This window comes from Myotis nattereri (genome assembly GCF_964212035.1).
Source record: "Myotis nattereri genome assembly, chromosome: 4".
Lineage (NCBI taxonomy): Eukaryota > Metazoa > Chordata > Mammalia > Chiroptera > Vespertilionidae > Myotis > Myotis nattereri.
This window is the reverse complement of record NC_138079.1, coordinates 9,141,624-9,162,771: the sequence shown is the minus strand read 5'-3', so window position 1 is coordinate 9,162,771 and position 21,148 is coordinate 9,141,624. Positions and strand designations below refer to the sequence as shown.

The window sequence follows — 21,148 nt, the reverse complement described above, 5'->3', positions numbered from 1 at the left end:
CTGCATAAGGGTTAAATGGTAAAGTGGGGCAGTAGTCCGTATGCAGTTCAGTGCAAGAAGAATGATGTGTAGCCGTATTAACACACCATGCTTGGCTTTATACTCGTGAATTGAGGGCTGGACAGTGATGTCTGGTGCTGTATGTTGGTGTCAAACATTTGGGATCAGCTTTATGTCTATTTATTGAGTTGCTGAGATACTGTGCATTTTGCTTAGTAGGTCACATAGGTGCTTATAGATTGTCTTTTTTACGAAAAGAGAATAACAGACATTTCCCTGAAACAGCTTTCCTCTCTTCACAAACGGTTGACCTTTCTGGCTTCTTACAGGCTTCGGGCTGTGTGGCATTCCGGAGAATCTCATCGGAGCTTTACTGAAGACCGGAGTCAAGGGGCTCACCGCAGTCAGCAACAATGCAGGGTGAGTGCGCTTTTAAGACCACTGGCTTGAAGGGAATGACAATTCTCCGTGTTATTTACACAGTCTATCAATGAAATGAAAGTTCTCCCCCTTAAATGAGCAATGTGCTCCCACATCAAAAGATAGTGTTCAATAAGCTCAGGAGTCATGGTTCCATCTATTCAAATACTTTTGGTATCATACTTTTGTTGTTGTTGTTGTTAATCCTCACCCGAGGATATTTTCCCATTGATTTTTAGAGAGAGTGGAAGGGAGGGGGAGAGACAGAGAAACATCGATGTGAGAGAGACACATTGATTGGTTGTCTCCCACACACACCCGACTGGGGCCCAGAATTGAACCTGAGACCCTTCAGTCCGAAAGCCAATGCCCTATCCACTGAGCCAAAATGGCTAGGATGGTATCATACTTCTTAATCATAAGTAAAGGAGACTTGCATAATTTTTGTATCTTAATCTGATGTGCTTTTATTTTAATTTCAAACATACTGTAAAGTTGAAATATATATTTTTAAATTGACTCCTGCATTTTAAAAATTAGAGATATTCCTTTATGTTGTATGTTATTGCATGCTGTATCAGGAAAGGTGGACATCAATTTGCAGCCTGATTTAAGTCCTTTCACTGGATTATGCCATTACTCTTGGTGATATGTAAGGAACATCGTTAATCATTAAAAAGGTTGCTTGTCTTGGTGGAAGGAGGAGGATATGCAGCAGCACTTAAGACAGTAGGATGGCATATCTAAACGGTCAACACAAAGCCATAACATTTTAATAATGAATGACATGCCCTTAAGGTATGTTTAGTTATATTTTATTGATTTTTTACAGAGAGGAAGGGAGAGGGCTAGAGAATTAGAAACATCAATTGAGAGAGAAACATCGATCAGCTGCCTCCTGTACACTCCCTACTGGGGATGTGCCCACAACGAAGGTACATGCCCTTGACGGGAATCGAACCTGGGACCTTGAGTCCGCAGGCTGACACTCTATCCACTGAGCCAAACCGGTTAGGGAGGTATGTGTAGTTATAAAGGAAAAAGCTATTTTTATACAAAATGACAAATCATCACCAGCTCTCTGTCAGTCATGAAGGACTAAACATCTTAAACAATTTTTCCTAATTAACTGAATTTGCAGTATAACCTATTACTCACAAATTCAGCTTAGAGCAAATAGCACAGGTTATTTAGGATACAAAACTGATCCTACATTTCTGCTCATTTTTCCTTTGCTGCGTTTCTTTATGCCATCATTATTATTTTTTTTAAATCTTTAAATTCTTTATTAGTTAAGGAATTACAAATGTGTCCTCATTCCCCCCATTAACCTCCATTCCCCCCCCCCCCCCCCCATGCTCTCATCCCCCTGTTGTCCATGTCCATTGGTTTGGCTTATATGCATTATGCCATTATTTTCATCTGGAAGGTTCTCCCACCTCTTCTCTGTGTATCCACATCTTCCCCATTTTTCAGAATTTGACTTAAGTTACATATCTTCAAAGAAGCCTTATCCAAGTATAAAACTTCTCTTGCCCCTTTCTGAATTCCTTTGGAAACTTTTAGCTTTTCTTTGTATCCTGAATTGTATTTATGCTCTCCGATACACACTGCAGGCCGATCCTGTTACTCAGAGTGGTTTTCTGTCCCTACTGTGTGCTCAGAGTCACTGAATGTCAGAGCTGGGCAGGGTTGTAGCGCTCAGCTGTTCAGCTCCCTCATGTAACAGAGGAAACTCATCTGGAAATAGGGAAGTAATTTATTCACGGTCACTTGATATTTCTTAAGCATATCCAGTGCCCTTTGAGCTGACTTTGTATTTATTAAACATACTTTTGGTGACCAGTACTTTGTGGGTTTTCCAGATAGCTCAGTGCTTACAAGGCCGGTGTAAATATATGAATTCTTTTAAAATATATTTTTATTGATTTCAGAGAGGAAGGGAGAGGGGGAGAGAGTTAGAAACATCAATGATGAGAGAGAATCATTGATAGGCTGCCTCCTGCACGCCCTCTACTGGGATCGAGCCCGCAACATGGGCATGTGCCCGGACTGGGTATTGAAACGTGACCTCAACCACTGACCCACACCAGCCAGGCATGAGTTCTCGATGCAAAGTAGGTACTGATCACCTACTTCATGGAACACAGAAAGCCCTTCGCAGGCACTGATGCTCCTGCTTAGGGGGTGTAAACCCTTACTCTGCAGTAGTGAGGGCTTTGTCTAGGCCACCTGAGTCAGAGAGCATTGCTTCAACGGAGAGCCAATGACATGGTTTGAAATATTGGGTAAATGGAGAGACTTTGGAATTAGAAGTAATCATTATTTTCTCATTTAGAAAAAGGCTCTTTTTATGGAAAGATCTGCCTGACTTGGAAATCTTTGCAAAGCGCAGGACTCCTGATGGTTTTTGTTTCATTTGTTTTTAATGATCAGGAAGACCTGTTGCCCAGAGGCACCAGTTATCTCGCTGTGGAGCAGCGCCTGTTAGTCTAGATAAGTTAACCCCTCTTTTGGGATCAGTTTGATGTGGATTGATTAGGAAGATAGGAAAAACTGACAATGTGCCTTCCGTTGATTTTTGGAAGACTTTAACATATGAATTGCAGGCCTGTGTGAACCCAAAGTTTCACAACAAACTATGTATCAACCAATTAAATTGCAGCACCAAGGAGAGAATGGACGTGTTGTATTAGTCTGCCCTTTTCTTTATGCAAGGCTGTTTACCTGATTACCGTTCTTGAGGGTGGGGCATTAGACAACTCCAAGACCAGCCCCACTTCCCTGTGGGAGACGAACAAATACTACCTGGTGATAGAGGTGCCTGTGCCTGAGAGTTCAGTGCCGTCACCTGGGTGCAGTGCTGTCCTGGCCAGGGTAGGAGTTCTGTGAGGTCCTCTAAATAAGATGGCTGACTCTGCACTGCTGGTTTTGAACCAGGAGACAGACAGTGGCTCCATTGCTTTCCTGGTTCTTCTTTGTTGAGGCAGCTGCGTCTCTGGGGGGGCTGAAGGGAGGTCTAGGCCCTCTTGGCTGATTGGAAGCCTTCCCCTGGGGTATGCCCTTGAACTTGTGTGCTTGGCTCACAGAAGATTTCATGTTTCCCATATAACTATGTCATCAATCAACCTTATGTCTGAAGACAGCACTGTCTTTTCTTTTAATACTCTTGGGATGATCAGAGGAAGAGTAACTTGTATGATGAGATTTAAGGATGTCTAAAATGCGAGTAAGCAAGGAGTAGTTTGGTAAATGGTTGCAATGTCATTCTTATCAGAGTTTCATTTTGGCCAGAATAGCCAGTTCAATGAGATTTCAGAAAACGAAAATCAGTGTCATAAATATTTGCAGAACATGAATGTATCCCTTTAACTCATTCTTGGATTTAGACTTCTTTCATCACTCACGTGTTTGGGACCTGAGTGTTGCGCTGCAGGGAAAAGGTTAACTCTCTCTGGGCAGGTAAGCTGCTGGTTGCTAAGGGCAAGCGAGAGTCACTCTGAAAGTTCACCAGAATTACCTTTACTGTAAAGCTGCAAAATGCTTTAATATATGTTTCTCTAGGAAAATTAGTATGTTCCTCATTTGCAAAAGATCATGGCTGTCTCTTTTCTCTCTTATACTGTGAGGAAGGGTCTTGCCTTTTTCACTTTGCATCATCATAGGCAAGAAAGACACTTAGCTGCCTAGCAGTGTGTTTGGAGGCACACACTGACTGTGCGCCAGGCGGGCAGTCGCCGGCCGAACATCTTGTGACCTGCTTAGTTGCTATGCCAGGCCCTAATCCAGAAATAAAGTAAAGAAAAAAGAAAAGAAAAGAAAAACAAACAAACCCAACAAGTACACATGGTTTCCAGAGCCAGAATCAACAAATACAGAGAGGTCATCTCCAGACAGGGCCAAGTTCAAGTGTGTAATGCATTGAAAAGCCAAACAGAGACCCAAGGAGTTTGGGAAAGTGGTTAGGAAAATCCCCAGGTCAATGAATGACTCAGTGGATTCTGGTTCATGGTGTCGCGTTGTGCGCTGAGAGGGAGGTCAGATATTTAATGCTACAGAAAGCAAGTGGGTTGCATCCACCTTCGTGGGTTATTTTATGTTAGGATGTAATTGAGGCAGGGCTCCACAGGCTATCAGTGGGATGCTCATATTGGGCAACTGAGGAAAGCTTACCAAAGGGACTGTGTTTACAGCAGTGGTTCTCAACCTTCTGGCCCTTTAAATACAGTTCCTCATGTTGTGACCCAACCATAAAATTATTTTCGTTGCTACTTCATAACTGTAATGTTGCTACTGTTATGAATCTTCATGTAAATATCTGATAGGCAGGATGGTCTTAGGCCGACCCTGTGAAAGGGTTGTTCGACCGCCAAAGGGGTCGTGACCCACAGGTTGAGAACCGCTGTTTTAGAGGAATGGTCAGTACTTGGAAAGCAGCCTGGGTACCAGCAGCCCAAGTACCAGCAGCGCAGGTAAGCCGCAGAGCTCAGCAACCTTGTGCCTGGTGGAAGGAGGGGAGGGAGCTGTTAGGACCTGAAACAAAGCTCTAGGACAGTGGTTCTTAACCTTCCTCATGCCGCGACCCTTTCATACAGTTCCTCATGTTGTGGTGACCACCCATCCATAAAATTATTTTTGTTGCTGCTTCATAACTGTAATGTTGCTACAGTTATGAATCGTCATGTAAATATCTGAAATGCAGGATGTATTTTCATTGTTCGCGACCCACAGGTTGAGAACCACTGCTCTAGGGCGAGGGCTCTCCAGGGCGCTGCAGCTTAGCCAGGGAGTGAGCCAGGGGAATACAGATCCTGACATCATTCTCGTCTCACCCCATCCTCCTGATGGTGCCTCCCGTTGGCTGGACCCCATCAGCAGTGGCTGACCCCAACTGGAAACTAGAGGGCAGGGCCCAGGATTCCGTCCACACAGGTCAGCCAGCCCTGGCTCAGGGCAGCTCAATGGATGTGGGGTTGGGGGATGCAGGAGACAAACAGAAAATATCCGGCATAAGGACTTGATGACTCTCATTTTTATTAGGGAGGAGGGGGAAGTGAAGCAAGTCATGCATTTGCCAGTCGTTCAGCAGCTGTGGCTCTAGTGCCCTCTGTGTATTGTGTATGCAGCCAGGTGCTGGCGGTGCAGCCATGAACAACACAGGACAAGTTCTCTGCTTTTGTGGACCTAACCTTCCAAGGGGCAGAGGCAGGCAACAGTAGTAAACAAAGCAAAATAAGTAAGTTGCCAGTGTGTTAGAAGGTTATAGTGCTACACGAAGAAGAACAAGAGCCAGGGGGATTGGGAGCATGAAGGTGGAGGGCAGGTTTCGGTATAAGATGGGTGATCCAGGCAGGACTCATGGAGGGGCAGCTGGCCAGATTCATGAAGGAAGTGGGGGGTGGGGGGAGGAACTGTGAGCCATGCAGCGATCTTGGGGAGGAGTTTGGAGACACAGGCCAGCGTGAAGGACCCAGGGCAGGATGTGAGTATAAGAAGGCCAGCAGAGGCAGAGTGGGAAGGACCTGGGAGGAGTGAGGTTGAGACAGGACTGGGCATCCCATCACACGGGGCCCAGCCACTCCAGAGACCTTTGCTTTTCTCTGAATAAGTGAATACCATTGCAGGGTTTGAGCAGAGCGTGACATGACTGGACGTTTTATTTTATGCCTGTATTTTTGTCTGTCATTTGGCGAGTAGGATCATAGGGGCCAGGAGTAGCGGCTGGGAAGGTCACTGCGGAGTCCAGGGAAGCGACAGTGTAGGTCACAGAGGAGGGAGAGTGACAGGCTCGGATTCTGCATAGATTCTGAAGGCAGAGTCAGGATGTCCTCATAGTGTGTGACAGTCAAAGCTCACCCCCTTAGTTTGTGCTTAAGATCTCTAAGGATGGGGTGCTGCCATTGGGTGAGAAGGGGCAGGCTGCAGGTGGAGCTGAATTTAAGGGAACAGAATTGTTAAGTGAGGGCCTGCTTAGGTGTTAATTAGGAGTAGGTTAAAACTAAACCAACCAAACACAGCATTATGTGTATGAGAGTGCGCCCAAGAACTAATTACCTAAGAGACACAGAGACTCTTTAGTGTTTGGGGCCCTCTGCTGGACAAGTGTATTATTAATCTTCAGGGAATTCTCCGCATATGGCAAAAGTACACTTGCAAACATTATTTAGGCCAGTGATGGCGAACCTGTGAAACGCGTGTCAGAGGTGACACGCGAACTCATTTTTTTGGTTGATTTTTCTTTGTTAAATGGCATTTAAATATATAAAATAAATATCAAAAATATAAATCTTTGTTTTACTATGGTTGCAAATATAAAAAAATTTCTATATGTGACACAGCACCAGAATTAAGTTAGGGTTTTTCAAAATGCTGACACGCCGAGCTCAAAAGGTTCGCCATCACTGATTTAGGCTCTAGTTTTCTTTTGAAATAAGTGAGAATAAACCATGTGGCTATTTGTTATAACCATGAGGGGGAATGTTATTAGATTCTGTATTGGAAGGCTGGGACTAGGAAACAAATCTAGGAGAAGGTTGGCAGTTACCTGTCACCTGGATTACTTTGAAATATTCAGGTGTCAGAACTGCCTGGGGGAGGTTAGGAGCTTGGAAGCGATCCATTGTGAAAACTAGGAGATGGTCAGTTGAGCGGAACCGCCACTTGTGTGTGTGAGGATGGAGAATGGAGTGAAGATGGGAGAAAGGGTCGGGAGAAATGTCAGTGGCTTGTCATACGGGCACCATTCCTACCTACTTGCCTCCTTTCAAACAAGTGGATGTCACTAATGATCCATCATCAGACCTGTGCCCTTCCACTGTTTCCCATGCCAGGGCCAGGGTTCTGGAGTGGGTCTTCATCATTTCACTGTATATCTATGATACAAGGAAAATATTCATAGTTGCTCATAATTGGGTCCATATTTCAAGAGTCTGCTGTTCTGTCTTTTAAATATGAGGATGCTCCTGACCCCGTTCTTAGACAGAAAGACTTTCTCCATCTGAGCCTTCCTCTGGGGCCAGTGCAGGTTAGGGTCAGTGGCACTGCATTTATGCCTGGGTCTGAAGTGTAGGGCAGGGACCAGTCCATCTCTTGCTCATCTTCTGACCAGGGTCACTTTGGAGCAGCAAAAAGAATGGAAGGTGCGGGGATCGAACTGTAGGATTGATGTGGGTTTGAGGACTGGCTGGTGTCACTACCCAAGATCTTGGAAAAAAAAATCACTTAAATGTTTTGAGCTTCAGTTTCCTCAACTGTAAAATAAGAAAAGTATAGCCACCTTGCAGCGCTCTTTGGGTGGTGGGCGGCTGAGAGAGAATGTGGGTTCAATGCCTCGTAGATAGGATTCCTTTAAATTAATACAACTGCATGTTTTTCAATGTAAGTGACAGTAGTGTTTGATCAGATGGCCCTTTGGTTGTAAGCTGTTTGCATTTTCCTTCCAGGGTTGACAACTTTGGCTTGGGCCTTTTGCTTCGAAGCAAGCAGATAAAGCGCATGATCTCTTCGTACGTGGGAGAAAATGCAGAATTTGAGCGACAGTACTTATCTGGTGAATTAGAGGTAGAGCTGACACCTCAGGTAAGAAGACACTCTGCTTTTCTTTTACAATACTAACTTGTTTTAAAATGTACCTTTTCCTCCCTAGAAATGTCTTTATGCAAGATGGGTAAGGCAGAGAGAATGCTATTTCGTAGGTCCCACCCACCTGTTGATTGCTAGAATCTAATATTTTCTGTTGCTATCCAACAGAAAAAGGAAGTATTTCTGATGAAGATCTCTAGGTAACAGGATACATTTTAAAGCTTGATACTAGAATGTAAATTATACTGGAAGCATGCAAAAGGACTTGCTGAAATGTTTGAGGGTTACCAAAAGGTCAACTCATATGGGTCTTTATATTATAGGTTGAGATACCTTAGCCTTCATTTTTTGGAGCTATTGAAAATTAGCCTAGTATATTTTTTGCATTCCTCCTTATTTTGTAAGAGGGCATATACATGGGAGAGGAACTTCCTTAATATTTCTTTTTTTTAAAAAAATCTTTATTGTTGAGATTATTGAATATGTTCCTCCCCCCCTCCTTAGCCTCCCTCTACCTGGGTCCTGCCCCACCCCAGGCCTTCACCACCCTATTGTTTGTGTCCATAAGTAATGCATATATGCATATAATATCTTTGTTTAATCTCTTTCTGCCCCTCCACTCCCCTTCACTCTGAGAATTGTCAGTCTGTTCCTTTTCCATGCCTCTGATTCTATTTTATTCACCAGTTTATTCTGTTCATTAGATTTCTTATTTGTTTACTTTGATTTTTAGATTCAGTTGTTGATAGGTATGTATTTGTTGCCATTTTGTTGTTCATATTTTTTATCTTTTTCTTCTTCCTCTTTTTTTTAAAACATATTTTATTGATATTTTACAGAGAGGAAGAGAGAGGGACAGAGAATTAGAAACATCAATGAGAGAGAAACATTGATCAGCTGCTTCCTGCACACCTCCCACTGGGAATGTGCCCGCAACCAAGGTACATGCCCCCGATCGGAATCAAACCCCGGGACCTTTCAGTCTGCAGGTCGACGCTCTATCCACTGAGCCAAACCGGTCAGGGCTTCTTCCTCTTCTTAAAGAATACCCTTTAATGTTTCATATAATACTGGTTTGGTGGTGATGAACTCCTTTAATTTATTCTTGTCTGTGAAGCTCTTTATCTGACCTTCCATTCTAAATGATAGCTTTGCCAGGTAGAGTAATCTTGGTTGTAGGTCCTTGCTATTCATCACTTTGAATATTTCTTGCCACTCCCTTCTGGCCTGCATAGTTTCTGTTGAGAAATCAGCTGACAGTTATATGGGCATTCCCTTGTAGGTAGCTAACTGCTTTTCTCTTGCTGCTTTTAAGATTCTGCTTTTGTCTTTAGCCCTTGGCATTTTAATTATGATGTGTCTTGGTGTGGCTCTCTTTGGGTTCCTGTTGTTTGGGGTTCTCTGTGCTTCCTAGACTTGTAAGTCTGTTTCTTTCACCAGGTAGGGGAAGTTTTCTGTCATTATTTCTTCAAATAGGTTTTCAATATCTTGCTCACTCTCTTCTTCTAGCACCCCCATAATGTGGATGTTGGTACCCTTGAAGTTGTCCCAGAGGCTCCTTACAATATCTTTATATTTTTGGATTCTTATTTTTTTTGCTTCTCTAGTTGGGTGTTTTTTTGCTTCCTCATATTTCAAATCGTTGATTTGATTCTCAGGATCCTCTAGTCTACTGTTGAATTCCTGTATAGTATTCTTTATTTCAGTCAGTGTATACTTAATTTCTGAATGGTCCTTTTCCATTTTTTTGGCATTCTCACTAAGATCCTCGAAGGTCTCACTAAGTCCCTTGGAGGTTTCTAAAGATTTTTGAGTAACCTTATAACTGTGGTTTTGAACTCTATATTCAGTAGTTTACTTTCTTCAGTTTCTTTCATTTGTGACATGTTTCTTTGTCTCCGCATTTTGGCTGCTTCTCTTTGTTTGTTTCTATGTATTGAGTAGAGCTGCTATGTGTCCTTGAGTTGATAGAGTGGCGTCATGTAGTAGGTGTCTTATAGGACCTGGTGGCTCAGACTCCCCAATCACTTGGGATGGATACTCTAGGTGCACCCCTTTGTGGGCTGTGCGCACAGTTTTGTTGTAGTTGAGCCTTGATTGCTGTTGGTGTCACTGGGAGGAATTGACCTCCAGGCCAATTGGCTGTGAGGACCAGCTGTGACTACAGTGGGAGAGCTGCTGTGCAGGAGATACCCTTATGGAGCAGGACTTGCTTCAATGGAGCTTTGGTGCTCACTGAGTCTGCTCCTTGAGTGTGTTGCTTATGGATGTGTAGAGTTGTAATCTTGTATGGTCTGACACTGACACTGGCTCTTGGGTCTCCAGGGAGGAGTAAAGTCAGCCACTGCCTGAGGCCACTCAGCAGGAGCTACAGAGAGATCTACAGAGATCTGAAGATTCCTCCTCTTTGTATCAGGTTTGGAAGTGCTAACATGAGGCCCAACTGTGAAGCAAGGCAGGCTGGTGCTGTACTGAGTCTTGGGTCTTTTATTGATAGATTTGGGGCTCCCAGACCCATCTGCTGCTTGTTTGAGAGATTTTAGCCTGAGCAAGGACAGGTCATTCATATGCAACAGCTGCTGCACACAGCTTGGGTGGGGTTATAAATTGAATGAGGCGGGGTCTCAGGAAATCAACAAGGTGGAGCAAACAGAAGCTGACAGTCAGCCCTGTGACCAGGGAGGTCCAAGTATAGGAACAATGATCCCTGTGAGCACCTCTGTCTGGTAGAAAGCCACCCCTGAGTTCCTGCCCCTATGCCAGACAATCCAGTTCCTCCTCATATGTGTCTGTGTTCTTCAGAGATTCACCCTGGTGCTGGAGCTCAGAAGAAGCAGGACTTTATAAGTTCAGTTTGTGGTGCCAGCCTTTTAAGAGGGACAATTGGGTCTCTAGCAGCCTCTGTGTCACTGAGCCCCAATCCACACTGGTTTTTACAGCTCATAGTTCTTACTGCCCACAGGGACTTCTTTTCCCAGCTCTGGGACCCTGGGCTGGGGGTCTGGTGTGGGGCTAGGACGCCTTGCTCCTCCTGGTGGCTTCTGCAGAGACAGTCTCCCTCCCGATTAAAAAAGCGGCACATGTGGGTGCTATACCAGCCTGTTTCATGCTTCTCCACCTCCTACCAGTCTCAGTGTGCTTTCTTCTTTACTTTTCTAGTTGAAGGGCTTCCATTCAGCCAGTTTTCTGGTGGTTCTAGATGATGGTTGTTCTGTATTTTAGTTGTATTTGATGTGGTTGTGGGAGGCTGTGAGTACAGGCATGTTTGCCTACGCTACTATCTTGGTCTGAAAAGCTTCCTTGATATCTCTTTTACATTCTTTCTTTAAGCTGACGAGGTCAGGGTCTCCCTCCTCAATGTAGTGGCAACTTGTTTGGTGGCCTGAGAGTCAGGAGGGAGTGTAGATGAAGAGTTGGGGATCAGGGCTCCCTGTGGGGTGGATGTGGGGCTTGGTGGTTTCTGCAGAACCATTCTGTTTTCAGGCTCTTGCCCAGTGGGACACAGAAGGAGTGAAGCATTTAGGGTGGGTGGACATAAAACACATTCTAACCTAGGGCTGGTTTGAGGATTGAATTTTTGTGCACGTTGGTAACTTAAAATACCCGGAACACAGAGTACAGTCATCTTATCCTTTGGATAGGGTAGAACAGTGTTTTATCTATACATATTTTCAGTGAAGCCCCAAGGTCCCTCCTTCCCCAGAATATCCCACATGCTTGAATGCCTCAGTGTTTCAAATGCTAGTCATTAGTTCCTTCTTTGAGTTTAGGTCCCAGTTAAAGTAGAACATTGGTTTCAGGTTGGGACAATATTAACACCCTGCCATTAATACCTAACCTCATTCTTACTACTGATTAGCCATTTAGCAGTCCAGCGTGACTAGGATGTAGCTGGACCGTAACCACAGCCCTCAGTGGTGGAGAGGGTGTTGGAATGTGCTATTGGAGTTTGTTGCCTTCTGGCAGACTCCATGGAAAGGCAGTTGGAGGTGGGAGGGAGCTGGGAAATGAAGGTGACCAGTGAAAGATACAAAGAAACTTTGCCTACAGCTGTTTGTCCTCTGAAACAAAATTTGAAGGACTCTTGGTTTTTAAAAACCAATTTACACAATAAGACCTGAAGCAGAGAGGCATGGAACAGACTGACATACCTGGATGCGGGGTTGGGGGGATAAGAAGAGATAAACCAAAGAACTTATATCCTACAGGCATAGCCCATGGACATGAGCAATAGCATAGTGAAAACATGGGGGAGGGGGAGGTAGGAGCTGGGAGGAGGGAGTAAAGTGGGGAAAAGGGGTGATATCTGTAATACTATCAACAATAAAAAGTATATTAAAAAATAAAAATAAAATGAAAACCAATTTACTTATATGTTGTAGTTTGGATTTTTCCTTAGTTAGATAATATTGTAGATCAAATACGAGAATGGTTTAGAATACATTCTAGATAAATTTGAACATTTTATATTATTCTACAATAATCATTTATTATCACTGATGATAAGATTCAGGCCATATCTGCATATCACACACAGTAAAACCCAGAATTTATTCTTGTGATTTTTAATATATATAGTTGAAGTTACATGTGTCAGATTTGAAAACTCACTTAAAAATAGTACAAATAGACTGATGTTGACCATGTTGTCGAAGCCAGCAGGTGACATGGAAGGTGAAAGCGTGACTATGTGAATAAGCAGTTACATGTTGTGGATTAAGAATAGAGAGGCCGCCCTGGCTGGCGTGGCTCAGTTGGTTGGGTATCGTCCCGTGCACTGAAAGGTTGCCGGTTTGACTCCCTGTCAGGACAATGCCTGGGTAGCAGGTTCAGTCCCCAACTGGGGTGTGTATAGGAGGCAACCCATTGGTGTTGCTCTCACATCGTTGTTTTGCTCTCTTCCTCTCCCCTCCTCTCTCTCTAAAAATTAATGAAAGAAAACAAAAAAAAGAGAAAAAAAATAGAATAGAAAGGTTGTTATCTAGAGAGGCAGTCATTATTTTAAATTAATCTCCTAGCATATGTTGTTAGTGAAATACACCAATTTACCATGCTAGGCACCGCTTGGAATGGTAATCCTTTAGAGAGTAGGCACTGTGTCTGAATGCTCTGTGTCCCCGTGCAGAGGGGTGCGTCCTGACCTGTGGGGTGTCGCTTGCTCACCTGCAGGGCACACTGGCAGAGAGGATTCGTGCCGGCGGCGCTGGAGTTCCTGCCTTTTACACCAGCACAGGCTATGGGACGCTGGTGCAAGAAGGAGGGGCACCGATCAAGTACAACAAGGATGGCAGCATCGCCATTGCCAGTAAGCCCCGAGAGGTAGGACGCGGTCATCCAGGGGACACCCGACTCCACTGTGAGCACAGGGTTCTGGTGACTCGTTGGGGAAATCGGTATAAAACCACCTCTATGTGAGAACAAGCACTGCCATTCATTAGCATAAATACGTTAGGTATGATTCCCAGCTAAAACTGAGCATCTGCTATTCATTCAAATCATACAGAGAAACCAGATTAAGTAAAGGAGAAAAAACTGCAACTGTATAAGATGTGCGAGTTAAGATTGGATTTTTACCAATGTAGGAGTCTTTATAATTGCTGATTATGCTTATGAGGAAAGTAGAGTAGCTACCTGGTATAAATGCTATTAAAGGCTTCATGCTCAGGCCTCTTGTGCAATTGAAGGATGAGAAAAAGCCAAGGCAATCACAAGTTTATCCTCAATATTAAAATATGGAATTCTGTAGTGGAATGAATGGGGAGTTCACATTATCACCTTCATTTTGTATACTGGACACACTTGAGCTATAGGCTGAATAACTTCATTTTGTTTAAAGTGCTGGATAGGGGGTAACTTCACGCACATACTAGGAAAGCATAGAACTCAAACAGGCTCTTAGTCCCTCAAAAAGTTAATAAACAAACAAATGATTAGTAATAATAATTTGAAAAATATGTTAAATAAGCTTATCATTAAATAAACTCTAGATATTTAAGGTGCCTTAGATTTGAGGCAACTTCTAAGCATACACAGGCCCATATTTCATGACTGGGTTTTTAGCATCTTTCCCGTCTCCATGCCCCCCTGGCTCCAGGAAGTGAGCACAGAATGCAGAGATGCTCAGCTTGTCGCTAGGAAAGTGAACACTTAGAATCAAGGGGTGATCTCTTATCAATTTTCTGCTCATGGAGATGTTAGCTCTGCACCCCCTTTCTGAGGGAAGATGCAAGGTCCGCGAACCTGTGCCCTGCTGTCCTCTGAGCAAGACCTTTACCTGGAGCCTTGCCGTTCTGATCAAGGTGACCTTGGCTTTTGTTGACATTTTTGATATTCTATCTTTAATGCCTAATTAAACTTCAAAAGTTCTTGACCAAGTAAAAAGCAAGAATCTAATTATTACAATGGATCTTAAGAATATAGGTAAAGATGGACAGAAAATTGGGTTAATACTTGAGGAGCTCACTAGCATTAACTCACCCTGGGAAACACAAGATACACTAGACTCTGTCCTGAATATCTGGGTTCATTTCTGCCTTGAGTCGGGTGCATGAATCTAGTCGTTTCGTAATTTTTGTCTTGAAACAACTCCTATTAGCTCTTTATTTCCCTTGCTTATCATAGGAAGGGGAAGTGGGTGAATTCCTTAATTCATTGACATTTGTTGAGTTCTTCTTTCCCAGGAACTTTGGAAAGGGGGGTCTGGACCAAGTCGTCCCTGTGGTGGAGGAAGTGACAGGGAATGAATAGACAAACACACATGTCAGTTAAGTAGGGCCAGGACAGAGAGAGGGATCAGTGGCCGCGAAGGCAGTGTTTCAGGTAGGGTTAGGGAAACCTCACTGTGAAGGTGACATTGGTAGAGAGACCTGAATAAAATAGGCGAAAGAGCTGGGCAAAGATCACAGGGTTGTGATCTAGTCAGAAGGCAGAAGGAGGACAAGGTCCGGAGGCAGGCTTGCCCTGTGTGTGGAACAGCAGGGTGGTGAGACTGGAACAGAGTTAGTGAGGCTGAGAGCAGTGGGATTGAAGGTTGAAGAGAGACAGGAGCCAGATCACATGAGTGTGGATTTTACTGAGAGTGGTGAGCGGCCAGCGGAAAGTTGTGGGGGAGTGATGTGATCTGAGCTACGTTTTGGCAAGTTGTAGCTGTGGGGAAGTGAGGTTTTTTTGCAGGGATCAAGAGCAGCAGCAGTGAAAGGGATTAAGAGGCTGTTGCATTAATCCAGGTGGGAAGGCAAAGTGGAATTGGTGAGAAGTGGTTGGAATAGGAGAATATATTCATAGTAAAGCCAACAGGATTGACTGGTGGGTTGGTGGTGGCCGGAAGAGAAGACAGAATCAAGTATGCTGCTTGTTGAGAGGGGCTGGGCATGGGGGTCAGCGAAGAGCTCTGGCAGAGACCGGTGCGTTGAAGACATCCACCATGCTCCAAGAGGAGGCGCGCAGTAGGCGCCACTCGGGATGGGAACTGAGGCATTGGCATAGAGTATTCAAGCCTTTGGGACTAGATGAGTGGCTAGGGCTGGAGAGCAGAGAGAGAACACCTCGTTTGCATATAAAGGTAGGGAAGAGGCCTTGAAGGAGCAGGAAAAAAGAATGGGAAAGTGTCTAGTGAGTGAAGCAGAAACCCAGGAGATTTGAAAGGTGGGACATTTTACAAAGGAGCGTGTGATCAAATGTGTCAGAGTGTGCCGAGGTTGGGTAATAGCGTATTGGGAAGTGACCATCAGATCTGGACACACAGGTCGTTGGTGACTTTAAAGAGTAATTCTTTTAGAGTAGAGGGTTTTTCTGGAGTGATGAAAATTTGACTGGAGTGGATTCAAGAAAGGACTGGAAGATGAAGTTGAGGCCATGAAATGCACAAGTCTTTCAAATGAGTAGAGTGGCCAGTTAGACAAAACCAATTCCTTCCCTTTTCTTAAAATTTTAGAATAATAACTAAAACTCACCAACTGCTAGTGCGTAGATCGTCAGGAAATTATATAATTAAAATTTAAAAAGCCAATTTTTAAAAATTTACTTTTCCCGGGGTTAGCATATATTTAGATCTATATGTAGTTTTCTAGATCTGTATGTAAAATACTCCATATGTAAACATTATCATTGATGCTCACAGTAATGACTCTTAAATACATAATACCCTTTTAAAAAAAACAACTAGATATTGATGTGCAGTTTACAAATATCTTTTACATAACTTGCCTAAGTTTTTATTAAATGAGATCCTCATTCATCACTGATTCCATAAATTCAATATTTTCTAGAAGGAAGGTGGGATAATGTCTTTAAGGAAGCTGTTGTTTAAGAAAGAATTTTTTTTTTTTTAAAAAAGAAAGAATTTTAGTTTTAAACCATAGTATAGTTAAAGAAGTTAATGTACCCAAACTTTCTAGGGCAGCTTTCTATAAACCCATGCTGTTTGTCCACTAGGGGGTGCGGTGGTAATGGGAATGGAGTGCTGTGTGTAAATGGCTCCCATCCTCAGTGTGGATGGAGCACAGCTTCCACGTTGTTTCCAGGGCGGTGACATAGTTTTGCTTTAAGCTTCTTCCCTTCTTCACCCCGACCCCTCCATTCATAGTAGAACTAACGGCAGTAAGCATACACAGGTCAATAGCATTCCATTAGACCAGAAGAGAAGATATAATAGAATAAAATATCGCATTATAGTAGCATCAGAAACTATGAGGAACCTGTGACTAAATCCTAAAAACATATACAAAGCTTTTGGAGTGAAAATTGCAAAACTCTTGAAAGAAGTAAAAGAGACTTCAAAAAATATTATGTTTATGGGTGGGACCATATAGTGTGTCAGTTCTCTCTAAATTCCTCTACAAATTCTAGGAATTACAATTCAAATCGCAACAGATGATTATATATTAATTAAGAGAGGTGGCCCTAACCGGTTTGGCTCAGTGGATAGAGCGTCAGCCTGTGGACTCAAGGGTCCCCGGTTTGATTCCGGTCAAGGGCATGTACCTTGGTTGCGGGCACATCCCCAGTAGGGGGCGTGCAGGAGGCAGCTGACCAATGTTTCTCTCTCTTCGATGTTTCTAACTCTCTATCCCTCTCCTTTCCTCTCTGTAAAAAATCAATAAAATATATTTTTAAAAAAAATTAAGAGAGGTGAATGGACTTTTAAAACTATTTCATTTATTTTTGTTCTTTTAAAATATATTTTTTATTGATTTCAGAAAGGAAGGAAGAGGGAGAGAGAGAGATTGACACATCAATGATGAGAGAATCATTGATTGGCTGCCTCCTGCACACCCCCTACTGGGGATTGAGCCTGCAACCCAGACATGTGCCCTTGACCAGAATCGAACCTGGGACTCTTCAGTCCACAGGCCAACGCTCTATCCACTGAGCCAAACCAGCTAGGGCAGAACCATTTCACTTATATAAACAGTACATTGTATAGTTTTTTCCTTGGGGAATGGGGAAAGAGGGACAGGTATTATGTTCAATATGTAACGTATGGACACAGGTAATAAAATGAACACTGACATACACAGTCATAGCTCAGTTCCTCAGGTTGACCGAGCTCTCGCTTGTCACTGAGCCTTTGCACATGCTGTTCCCTCAGTTTCCCCTTCCAGCACTTTCACTCAGTCCCAGTTGCCTACCACACTCATCCTTCGGGTCTCCCTTTAGATTCTTCTTTCTCTGAGAAACCTTTCCCAGCTAAGCTTGTGCCCCTCTTATCTGCCTTTACCAGAGCTCATATCACAACCAAACAGCAGCCGTACAAATACCTGACAGCGCTCCCTTTGTCTCCTGCAGGTGAGGGAGTTCAATGGTCAACATTTTATTTTGGAGGAAGCGATTACAGGGGATTTTGCCTTGGTGAAAGCCTGGAAGGCAGACCGTGCAGGAAACATCATTTTCAGGTAGTGTGATGGCCTTAAAAAAGACTAATGTAGTGCATTTCAGCAACTTAATATTTCAATATTTCTTAAGTTATGATTACAAAATGGATATCTTGATGTGTTTGGTATTTAAAATTTTATTTTAAAATGGCTGAAAATAAACAGCAGTACGCGTGTGTGCGTGTGCATGTTTGTGTGTGTGTATGAACAGCAGTCTCACTGTTACGGAGTACTGGCGGGTGTCTGTTCTGATTGGTGGATGTCCACGTTGCTCTGCTTGTTAAGTATTTGCACCTATATACCCTTGAATTTAGTCCCATACAAATTATGTTTTCCTCCGTGTATTTTAGTTGCCAAGACCTGTTACAATATTGACATGCTTACAAAACATGAGAAAAGCACACAATTACATTTTATTTTGATACTAGAGGCCTGATGCACGAAATTCATGCAAGAGTAGGCCTTCCAACTCTTACCATTTGCAACGTCATGGATGGAACTGGAGAGCATTATGCTAAGTGAAATAAGCCAGTCAATGAAGGAAAAATACCACATGATCTCACTCATTCATGGATAATAGAGACCATTATAAACTTTTGAACAATAATAGATACAGAGGCAGAGCAGCCTCAAACAGATTGTCAAACTGCAGCAGGAAGGCAGGGGAGGGTTGGGGGGCAGGAGGTAGGGGGGTAAGAGATCAACTAAAGGACTTGTATGCATGCATATAAGCATAACCAATGGACATAAGACACTGGGGGATAGGGGAGGCTAGGGGACTGTCTAGGGCGGGGTGATAAAATGGACACATATGTAATACCCTTTGTAATACTTTAAGCAATAAAAAAAAAAAAAAAGAGTAGGCCTTCCGGCCTCTGGCTGCTGGCACCGGCTTCCTTCTGGTACCCAGAACCCGGGCTTCCTTCACAGCCCAGGCTTCGTCTGGAAGGTTGTCCGGAAGGACATCTGGCCTAATTAGCATATTATGCTTTTATTATTGTAGATTGTTATTTACATGCACTGTCTTCAAATGCCCAAGTTACTTTGATGTTCTGGAAAGATATTGCTAGTAATTACTTAAGTCAGGCCTTTTCCGGTCTTATTGCTGTCTACTAGAAGTCTTACCTTAATAGTGCTCAATTTTATTCTCATTAACTGCATGGCCAAACATATGCTTAATAGACTTGAAAATCTTTTGATTATCATAAGCTTGCTTAACACTAAGTATTTAATATTTTGGATTTATAGATTATATAGTTGTTGTTTTTTTAAAATTATACCACCTTTCAATATATGCATAAAGTTAAAAAACTTTTTCAAAATGTTTGGTATTAAAAATTTCACCTATTAGGTTATAGAAATCATTTTTTTTCTCATAATATTGTCATTTATTGCTTTTAGTTAGCAATTTTTTATCTTTATCAAATGCAGCTTTTGTGCGAGCACAGCCATACTCAGTGACCACTCTCACACTGTTTTTGTTCATTTCTGAAGAACTTATAATATGTATACTATGTTTGATTTCTTGAATTCAATCAGTTTTTGGAATTACAGCTAACTTTGGCCACTACAGAAGACATTTTGCATCATATCTATTGCACTTGACACATTGGTGTATTGTTTGCGAAGTTCAATTGCTATTTAAAAAAAAAGCAATGAAATTGTATAGCAGCAAATGGAGATGAATTATTCAAAATATTTCCACGAATTTATCCCATGCTCCATTGCCTGGCCCCGGTATCTAAGCACTGCACAGGGCTATTTTAAGCACAGGCTTTATGCTTGTGGTTCAAGTACACATTACGCTTTGATGTGAAATGAGAGTGCATATCACCCATGGTCAGGTCACTTCGATTCTTAAGATACTGACTTTAGAAGAGTGGACACCTGGTGCAGAGGTCTGGCCGAGGTTAAAGTGGGGGTGCCCCTCTGCCTTGGGAGCGCACAAGGACACACCTGTCCTTACACCTGTCCTTGAATCCAAGTGAAATAGGCATCGGTGGCCTGAAAGCTCAGTAAACCATAGTGTGACTTCGTGCTCTTTATCAAAGAAGATTTTTTATCAACCTACACTCTCAGAAACAAACATATATATATACCTTTTTATGGTTAGAGGAAGTACATTGGTGTAGGAACTTGGGAATGCAAAACCATCAGCGAAACTGGCACCTTCTTGAAATTTTCATACCTCCGTGTCTGATGTGGGTGTTGTACTTGCATTGGAAATTGGCTTCCCAGGGTGACCTTTGCAGATGACTCACAGGTTCCCAATGAATGTTGTACTTAATTTCAGCAGCAGGCTTCTCCTTAATAGAGAATAGAAATACTGTACCCTCTCCTATAAAGTCCTTGCTACTTTCCCTCACTATTTTAATAGAGCAAGTTTAATGAAGTATTCAACTATAGAAGTAAAGCAGCATCCCGATGAAAAGGTTTAGGGAAATTGGTATCAAATAGATGTATTAATATCCATTTTATTTTTCTGTGTAAAATCTGCATGTTGAATATGAAAAATAGCCCCTCAGCCTTATAAAAAGCTATATTATTGAGTGAAGTGAAGTGGGTATCATATTGTTTTTACTTATGAAATAATTATAGAACTTTAATCAAAGGGAAACTATAATTGGAAAAAAAAAATAAAAAGCAAGAAAAAAGAGGACGGCAAAAGATGCGATACACTCTTTCCGAAAAGATTTTGCAGGTTCTTAGTTTGTAGACATTCCTCTAGTCTGTAATTAAAGTTGAAGGAGACACTTCTGACTTTTGATCTCCTTTCCCCGTTTCCTTATGTAGGAAAAGCGCCCGGAATTTCAACCTGCCCATGTGCAAAGCTGCGGGAACCACAGTGGTGGAGGTAAACGTGGGGGTGCTCGCCAATTTCCTGGTGTTCATTTTCAACTTGATGTTGTATTATTATTAGTTCAAGAAAAAGCACAACCGTTCATTTCATTTTTCTTTTTTTTTTTTTTTTCTTCCTACATTTCCTGCCGTTTGTAATCACAGACATTACCAGTGGAAAGCCGTGAAATGACCAGCAAACTGATAATATTTACAACTCCGGGCACTTTAGGGAGCGTTTTCACTTGAATTTGCTTTCAAATATTAGGAATTCTTGTTTATACAGCTCAAAATTTGTGTAGAAAGCCTGTAAGTGAGGACTGTACTGCTTATGTTTACAATTGAGGCCACATTACTCTGGCGACTTTTGTATGACTCTGTTAAAATCCTGACGGTTCCAGTACATATTTGTAAGAAAACTCTCTAGTTGTGGTAAA

The 21,148-nt window shown here is 42.6% G+C and overlaps 1 protein-coding gene across 1 annotated transcript in view; it reads left to right on the top strand.

The window, feature by feature from the left end:
• The window catches only part of OXCT1 (3-oxoacid CoA-transferase 1), a 128,606-nt gene that overhangs the window by 8,598 nt on the left and 98,860 nt on the right, over window positions 1–21,148 (top strand). Inside the window, exons 3-7 of the mRNA XM_081089001.1 lie at window positions 330–420; window positions 7,863–7,998; window positions 13,171–13,320; window positions 17,788–17,894; window positions 20,667–20,727. Coding sequence (XP_080945127.1) covers window positions 330–420; window positions 7,863–7,998; window positions 13,171–13,320; window positions 17,788–17,894; window positions 20,667–20,727 — 545 coding nt within the window. The remainder of the gene's footprint in view (window positions 1–329; window positions 421–7,862; window positions 7,999–13,170; window positions 13,321–17,787; window positions 17,895–20,666; window positions 20,728–21,148) is intronic.